Below are 9,431 nucleotides of genomic sequence, written 5' to 3'. Positions count from 1 at the left end.
CAAAAATCACCCTATTATCTGCAGACAAAGTCATGTCCAAAGAGGACAAACAGATATGGAGCAATCAACTGCTAAGCACTACCAAGACAGAGTAATATAGTCCTTTATACTCTTGCTTCATTTCAAGGTCTGCCAGGTAGGTAGCTCTGGGTCAGAATGCTGAAGACAAATGCTCTGACATTTTGAGGAATAGGAGACTGTCCAGGTACTCAGCTGTCTCTATAATTGTTTAAGTTTTAGAAGCTATGTTTTTCTGCTTCCTAAATATTCAAGTAATATTTAATTCAGTCTCATATTTCTAACAGGGTTTAAGACTAGTTATAGTCTGATAATCAAACTCAAGTCATTTAGCATTGAAAGAGATGATATGGAGTTAAAGGGATGCTGATACAAGCTAAAATTGCAAAATGACTCAGGTATGGAATTATAAGCTCTTTAGTGAGGATAGGTGGTAAAGTACTTTACCTAATTGATATATATGATGATCTGGATGTTAATTGTATATCCTATTTTGTAATTTACATAATTGTTACGGTTATGTTCATTGTATGACTAATAGAAGAGCCTTTTTTTTTTATTTGGCCTGAAAAGGTGAGATTTTGGAAATTGGTTCCAATGCTTTGAATTAATCTGGCTCCCCAAATCATGAATCTATGTGTCCAAATGCTGAAAGTCCTTGTACCTAATTTGGTTTTGATCAATCAATAAAGAGCCAATGGCCAGTGGCTGGGCGGGTAGACTGAGGCAGGAACTTTAGATTTGTGGGAGCTAGAAACTAGGAGGAAGGAAGATAGAGAACCATCATGACTCAGGGGATAAAGATAGGACATAAGAACTGCAGGAGAGAAAGCCAACCAGCCATGTAAGAATTTGGGTAAGTGACCACTGGTCACTTCCCTGATTGGTCCTGTGATAGGAGGGAAAAACTTAGGAGTACCAAAGGGGAGCATTTGCTGGCAGGGGAAGGTTTAGGAGTACCTAGTCTTTGAGCTAGTCATAGCATATCATAAATTACCTGACATGTGTGCATGTCTTTCATTTGAGAATCCAAAGAGATCCTGGGTGGATGTCTGGGAGTGTTACCCGCCAGGAGCCAAAGCAGTGTAGCAAAACTCGCCACTACACTTATGTTTCTTCCATCCTTGATTAATAAGTAAGAGTTGGGCCATTTTTTCAGTCAGTGGCATGGTGTCATACATTCCTGACAGGAACCCAAATATGTCTAGTCTAGTCCTGTGCGAAAACACAGGCAAAGCCCTTTCCTGTTATTAGCAGGTAACACCTATCTAGGGAGTCCTTCCACCTGAGCAGATGGGTTATATATGTGTTGGCTGACTCCAGTGACAGACAATGGGGATTTGTCCTTTGTAGAATGGACATTTAACACGTTGAGTGTAGACAATGCCAGATTTAATTGGGTGTTTTGTAGTAAGGAGCCTAGTTGCAGTTTTGATTAATTTTTTTTCAAGAACTTGATGTATTTCTTCAGTGATAACTTGACCCTGGGGGTTGTGGGGGATTGCATACCAGTGTGGTAGACAATCTTCCAAGTTTCACAAAAATTTTGGAATTTGTTGCTTTTTAAAGCTGGCCCAGGGCTGGAGAGATGGCTCAGTGGTTAAGAGTGCTGACTGCTCTTCCAAAGGTCCTGAGTTCAAATCCCAGCAACAACATGGTGGCTCACAACCATCTGTAAAAAGATCTGACGCCCTCTTCTGGTGTGTCTGAAAACAGGCACTTACATATAATAATAAATAAATCTTTAAAGCTTGTCCATTATCAGTTTTGATTTGGAGATAGAGCCCCCCCATGATAACAAAAGTGGAGAACAGGAGATTAATTAGTTTGAGTTTTCATTAGTCTATGCTGTAGCTCAGATGAAATGGGAATAAGTGTCTAGTGTATGTACACACACACACACACTCACACACACACACACACACACACACACACACACACACACACACACACACACATTTGGCTACCGGATGATTGAATATGGGACATTTGCCTTAAGGTTCCTGGAGTTAGTGCCCAGTTGTATAGCAGGAGTACAAATTAGGGAGGCACAAGAGGAGCAAGTTTTGAGAGTCCATTTGAAGTATTTTATGGGGGAGTTGGAGAATTTAAGTTGCAGCCCTTTAACTTGATGCAGGTCAACTGATGGAGTTCTTTCAGTGGTGAGGGTGATAGTAAAGGCCCCAGTTGTGGCAATCTTATCAGCTAAGGTATTTCCATCAGAGAGGGATCCGGAGAAGGATGAATATGACCATATTTGGATGATAAAAAGGGGGAGATTTCTAAGAGATTCTTCCCACCTCACCACCTGTTGCAGTTGCAGATTTCCATTCCTTCTGGCCCTCCAGTCTCTTGACACACCTGACCTAATTCCTTCATTCCTCTTCCCATTCCATCCCAGTTTCCTTCATCTCTCTGCCTACTATCACTTCTCTCTTCCTCTAAGGCAGATTTAAGCATTTTTAACTTGGGCATTCCTCTTTCTTTAACTTCTTTGGCTCTGTGGGCTGTATCATGGGTATCCTGTACTTTATGGCATATATTTTAGATCTGGGTTACCTCACTCAGGATGAAAATTTCTAGTTTCATCCATTTGCCTACAAAATTCATGATATCATTATAGCTGAATAGCATTCCATTGTATAAATGAAGACATTTTCTGTATCTATTCTTCAGTTGAGGGATATCTGGGTTGTTTCTGGCTATTATGAACTTTTATTCAAAGTTCAGGGTGAGATTTTTCTAGCATATTAAAGACCCAATAGACTTATGGATTTTTCCCCTTCTATTGGTAAGCCACAAAAGGAATTTAAAGATGGCAGGGCCTTGCCTTCTTTATCATATTTGGATTGGTAATCATTTATTACAATGGAAGCATTTTCGCAATGGGAACAGATGCATTTAGGAAGTTTAAGGATCCTGTGTCCTTTATGGAGTAATCTCTCTTCCACTGTCTTTCTCCACACTTAAAACATTTTGAATTGGACCATGTTGTGGCTTTAAAGGCTTGCAAAAGTGAGATGGCCAGATATGAGGCAGTCCAAATATCGTGGGTAGCTACTATGCATTTGTCATAATGTTCCTGTTTTAATCCCTAGTATGCCTGGCTGTCTTCTGGGGCCATTCCTTCCCAGATAAGATTGTTTAGAAGCATTGCTTTGGCTATATGACCTGTTACTTTTCTGTCTAAACTGTCTTTTATCCTTAGCTCTAAAATCTGGGAGAGTCTCAGTTGGTTTTTGTTTTAGGAGGGCCAGTAAAGAGGTCTCTCAGGTTGTGTGGACAAGGTAGTTAGATGGTCTCAGGTCAGGAATGTATATAAGTAGACCTGAACAAACCAGCTAGCAGGGAGTAAAGCCTGCTGAATCCCCATGAAGAAGTTACCATGGCCAAACATCTGTTCATAATCCCAGTTCATTAACTGTGCAGGGTGGTTCTATCCTTGTTGTAGCCTTCTCTGTTTATTATGCATTTTATTTTTTTTTTATCCCGCATCTGACATTTATCTTTCAATAAGGCTTCTCATTGGACAAGCAGAGGGCTGAGGAGAGAAGATTGACAGATATATCTCCAGGCTTGTGGAGTTGAAGGGTTACTAGTAAAATTTTGTAAAATAGATTTGGTCCATAGGGCATGGATTCCATCCTCACGGACAGCTTGGTATTGTTCTTTTAAGTCTGCGCTGGGATAGGACAGGAGGCCAATGGGTCTTGTCTAGTTAAATATAGATTAACATTGAAGGTCCCTATGGGTGGAGGTCCTGGGGCCCCTGGCCAATGAAGCTAAAGCAGCTGAGAATAATACTTTCTAGAATCTGTGAGATTACAGAGCAGTTCAATGTCCATTGGGGGTGGTGCCAAGGGTGGTGGAGGGTTTATTGATGGTTGCGGGTAATTGTTTACAGCATTTCTGAGGTTCTGGAGTTGTTCAATGTCCATAGGTGGTAGTACATGACACTTCGGAGTTGGGAAAGTTTTGTCTGGGTATCTTTAGAAATCTTAGTCTTAAATTACCTGCCACTTAAAAAAATTGGACAGGGCAGAGTGCCAGGAGGAACAATGCTCTGATGGCCAATAGGGGCCAAGGATGAAGAGAAGACAAGCCACAAAACGGTTTGAGTCCTAGCAGATTGGAGTGTTGGGCAAATAACATGCCCTGAGATCCTTTGAATATCACTATACTTTGTTCCACTAGCTCCGATTTGTTAACAAAGAAACAGCATTTAGCAGTACCCAGCTAGAAGGATGTGATTGACACTTCCTTACCTGCCTTTAAAATGAAGACAAGTGGGCTTTTTGCATAAAAAAGAGCTGGCATCTGGAGCTGGGGCGGGAAATACAGGTAGGCCTTCTAGGTAGAACAAGATACACACAGAGATGAAGGGAAACAAATGGAGATACAGATTGATGGAGGAGAAGGAAGGGAGACAGAATGGAGTAGGGAGTTAGATAGTAAGAACCATGTGCAGTCATAAGTATAACCAAAGTATTTTCTTGTCTCCTGCAAAGGACCCTTGCATTTCATTTTACTAAAAAGAACTACATTAAAAATTTAATGGCATATCTTATTCCATGAGGTTAGAGAAGTTGACAGTGAAGAAAATAGAAACTTTTTAGCATAAAATATCCTTTTTGTCCTTCTTAAGAGGAGGAACAGCACATGTAAAAGCAGTTATTGTACTTTTAGATACATTATCTATGTGCATTAAATAAAGTTTGACCCAAACAAAAATGATTATACCTTCTTCTCAGCATCTCATGGGACCTTCTCCAGTATTGATCATAACTTGGTCACAAGCACACTTCAACATATACAAGAAAATTGAAATAACTCCTGTATCTCATCAGACAACTATGGATTATAGCAGTCTACAGATTAGGAAAAGATATTCCCCAACCCTACATTTGACAGAGAGCAAATATCCAAAATATATAAAGAACTCAAGAAGTTATACACCAACAAACCAAACAACCCAAACATAATATGTGGTACAGAGCTAAACTGAGAATTCCCAACAGAGGAATGGTTGAAATAGTTAACGAATGTTCAATGTCAGTGGTCATCAGAGAAATGTAAATCTAAATGACTCTGAGATTGCACTTTACACCCATCAAAATGGCTAACATCAAAAAACTTAGGTGACAGCACATGCTGACTAGGATGTGGAGGAAGGGGAGCACTGCTCCATTGCTGGCAGGAGTGCAAACTTGTACAAACATTTTGGAGATCAATTTGGTAAAGTTTCATAAAATTAGGAATAGTTCTACCTCAAGACTAACCTATACCACTCCTAGAAATATAGCCAAAAAATGACCTGCCATTCCATACTTACTCAACTATGTTCATAGCAGCTTATTCATAATAGCCAAGAACTAGAAAAAAACCACATGCCCCACAACTGGAGAAGGGATATACTAAATGGGGTTCACTTACACAATGTAATACTAATCAGCTATTAAAAACAAGGACATTATGAATTTTGCAGGTAAATGGATGGAACTAGAAAATATCATCCTGAGAGACATGCATGATACATACTCACTTATAAGTGGAAAATAAGCCATATAGTATAGGACACTCATGCTACAATACACAGAACCAAAGAAACCAAATGCCTAGGAGGGTCCTAGGGAGGATGCTTGAATCTTTCTCAGAGTAAAAAATAAAATGGATACTGGAAGGAGATGTAGGGGTGGAGTTGAACAGGGTAGTGGTATCAGGTGTAGGGTGAGCAGGGAAGAGGGAAAAGAAATTTGGGGTGGGGGTTGCATCTCAAGGATGTGCCAGAGACTTGGGATTGGGGGAGACCACAGGGAATCTATGGGGTGAATCTAGCTGAGATACCTAGCAGTGAGGGATATGGTGTCTGAATTTGCTCCTCCCTGTGGACAGGCAGGCCTCCCAATAGTTGGATGGAGAAGGCAAACCACCCTTAAAACCTTCCACATAGAATGTGTTCTTCCTGTAAGATGTACAGGAACAGGAATAGAATAAAGGTGGATTGAGTGGCCAACCAATGACTGGCCCAGTTTGGGACCCACCCCATGGACAGGAACCAATTTCTGAGGCTATTAATGATTCATTATGCTTGTAGGAAGAAGCCAACTATTAACTGTCCTCTGAGAGGCTCTATCTAGCAGTTGAAGGAAACAGATGCAGAGACCCACAGCCAAGCATTAGTTGGAGGTCAGGCATCTTGTGGAAGAGTTGGAGGAAGGATTGGGGGACCGGAGGAGGATGAGACTCCACAGGAAGACAGAGTCAGCTAATGTCGACACTTGGGAGCGCCCAGAGACTGACTCACCAACCAAAGGTTGAGCATGGGTGGATGACCTGAACTCCCCACACTTGTGTAGCAGATATACCGCCTGGTCTTCATGCAGGTCCCCCAACAATTGGAGTGGGGCTGTTCCTGAACCTCTTGCCTGTCTGTGGATATTGTTCCCTTGGCTGGATAGCCTTTTCCAGCCTTGGTGGCTGAAGGTGCATCTAGACCTCTAGTTACTTGATGTACTAGGGTAGGGTGGGGTAGAGGGATGGGGGGCTAACCTTTTCTCTGATGGGAGAGAGAGGGTTGAGTGAGGAGGAGAAGCTGTGATCAGGGGACTGGGAGAAGAGGGGGCTGCTATTGGGATAAATAAATAAATGAAAAGAAAAAAAGATTGCTATCAGTCTTGTGTTGTTTATGTCATAGAATGGAATCATGCCACTTGGTTTAATATTATTTAAACATTAGCTTTTTAATCATTAGCCCCAAGTTATGAGTTTTAAGTTAATTCAGTTATAAATATTACACATTTTTAAAAAGATTTATTTATTTATGTATTTATTTATATACACACAAGTATGCTGTAGCTGATTTCAGATGCACCAGAAGAGGGTGTCAGATCTCATTACAGATGGCTGTGAGCCACCATGTGGTTGCTGGGATTTGAACTCAAGACCTTTGGAAGAGCAGTCACTGCTCTTACCCACTGAGCCATCTCACCAGCCAGATATTCCACATTTTTAGCCATATCCAATAACTTACAAGTCAATTGTTCCTTTACTTTTTGACTCCAACTTTAAAAGCATGCCTGGATCTGAAAACTGGTGAGCCATAACTCATTTTTTGAGCCAGCAATAAAGTAGAACATCATAAAACAATTTTAATATCATCCATATTTAAACAACATTTGAATTCCTATTACATGAAACCCAATGTCCAGAAAACAGAGAGTAAACTAGAGCCCAGTAAATTACCTATAGGAATGAGAAACAACATTGTTCATGTTTTGAAGACCAATCAGAAACTAGTATGCAATGGCCACGTGCATCCTTACACATACAACAAAACTTACAAGCACAGAAATCAGTGATTCATCCGTATTTTAGAGGAGCTGGGTCTGGCTCAATGCAGTTGGGGATAGGGCAGCACAGCAGCTCTTGGCTTCTATGTGGGGCTTTGGACATTACAAAGATATCCATTGGGCCCCAAGTATTACTTGTGAATTAAGTCCCACTTCCCCGTACTTGGTGTTCTAAGATGTTAAATTTTTATCGACCTAGCTTTCCTGCCAGCTAGATAGAGGTAGGAGCAGGCAAAAGATATAGTCCTAAGCCAGAGCATCACAAATTCAGAGGCTCAGCTTCACTAGCCAGATCATACAAAAACAGATCAAATACATAAAACAACGATATTTAAAATTGATCTTCACTGCTTCTAGGCCCATCAGTCTTCCCATATTATGCGTTTGTCTAATTTAGGTGCCCCCTAAATAGTAACACAAAAAGATCAGACGTGGACAAGTCACAAAACAGACAACAGTAACGACTGAATTGGTGTCCCACTGAGGTTAATCAGACTGATTATGAGAATTTTACCAATAGGATTGTGTTTCAGCGGCCTCCTTGTATAATCCCTGGACTGCCTGGTATCCTCTGGAAGTCTCTGCTTTGTTGGACAGCCTAGGCATTGGAACCCAGCTGAAGTTGCCGCGTGCTGGGCCACTGCAGTTTCTGCCTCCCAGCGTCACTAGAGGGCGTTTCCAAGGCTCCATGGCAAATAACTGATCAGAAAATAACTGATGGCCTTGGATGAACACCCATTATGCAGAAATTACTCAAAAAACAAAACAAAACAAACAAACAAAAACCAAACTGATAGGCGTCTCCCCAATTTCCCGAACGGGGTGTACAAATCCCATCTATTTCACCCTGTTCATCAGACTGGGTACCCGTTAACCAGAATCCAGAAACCAACGGGAAGGTTTTATCCTAGTCTGCAGAGGAAACACATTTCCCGGAGACCCTGGATCAGATGGGTCAGCCCACCCCTAGATTATCCTGGAAGAAAAGAGAATTTGGGGCAGTTATCTTCTTATACGCCTCCATACTTTAATCCTGAGTTTTACTGGAACCAACTCAACCATTTCGGTCCAAACTTAGAGCAACCGTTTATTAAATATTAAGTAATGACCAAGAGATGGACCTGGGTCAGAAACATCCGCAGAATTTTCCAGCCTGAATAGCCCCTCATCACGTGTTGTAGGGGTTTATACAGATAATCAATTTGGCCATAATGCTTTCGCCTTTACTTACAAAGAACTACAATTCCCAGCATCCCTGGAAATTGCCTGGTTCCTGGGCATGCCAAGCTTACAGGTTAATTTTGGCAATTGCATGTGCAAGCTTGATTTTACATATCCACCTTCATTTCCGGAGGAAGAAAGGCTAATGCCTAATGAATGTAGTAAAGGGAGTTCAAGCAAGCTCCAGATTTCTCGATTTAGGGAGCTAGAGAGCGCAGGGAAGGGGAGGAGCAGGCGGCTGAGCAGCCGGAGCTGAGGTGGTGGGTTCTCCCCGGTGCTGGATGGGAAGACAGACGGGTAGAAGACAGGCATAAGTGCTGCTGAAATGTAAATCTCTGTGTATCTGGAAAAGATCTGGTACTGTACTTGTATACCCGGCCAACAACTATTAAGCCGTGTCCTAATTAGCACACTCTAACCCTAAGGAGGGGGAGTGTTCATGTTTCTCAAGATTTACTGACCAATCAGAACCTTGTGGTGGACCTGCCAGTCCGGAGAGGAGGCGGGACCTTCCGGGTGTCTCGCGGCAGCTTTAGTTTATGTAGCTGAGCAGGCTTGAAAAGTTCTGTTTTTTTTCTGAGCGCCGCTGCTGAGTGCTGTGAAGGAAGCTCTGGCAAGTTCCTAATTCACGACATGGTGAGTGCAGAGTCACTGCCCACAGAGGGAAGGAGCAGGCAGTTGTGTAGCAGGAGCTGGTGTGGCGGGTTGTCCCTGGGTCTGGCTGGTAAGCTGTGGCCAAATCTGGCCACCTGTTACTTTTTGTCCTAGTTTATTTCCTGAACCCAGCGGTGGGCTGTGAATAACTTCACTGTGAGGGAGGCATCTGTTCAAAGCATCTGGCAC

General features: G+C 42.0%; 1 protein-coding gene across 3 annotated transcripts in view; it reads left to right on the top strand.

The window, feature by feature from the left end:
- The first annotated feature begins 345 nt into the window (after nt 1–345).
- Nucleotides 346–9,431, top strand: part of LOC116102079 (zinc finger protein 120-like) — a 31,983-nt gene continuing 22,897 nt past the window's right edge. The window contains exon 1 of one of the 3 annotated variants that reach the window (XM_031386272.1): nt 346–416. Coding sequence is in view for 1 of the 3 variants with exons in the window: in XM_031386270.1 (XP_031242130.1) it covers nt 9,222–9,224 (3 nt within the window). In the remaining 2 variants the exon portion in view is untranslated. Of the gene's footprint in view, nt 417–9,046; nt 9,225–9,431 lie in introns of those variants that run through there. The other 2 variants (XM_031386270.1, XM_031386271.1) reach the window with 2 other exon arrangements.

Source organism: Mastomys coucha, unplaced genomic scaffold (assembly GCF_008632895.1).
Source record: "Mastomys coucha isolate ucsf_1 unplaced genomic scaffold, UCSF_Mcou_1 pScaffold21, whole genome shotgun sequence".
NCBI classification, from domain to species: domain Eukaryota; kingdom Metazoa; phylum Chordata; class Mammalia; order Rodentia; family Muridae; genus Mastomys; species Mastomys coucha.
The sequence above is the reverse complement of the archived record's forward strand: the minus strand, read 5'-3'. Positions and strand labels throughout refer to the sequence as shown.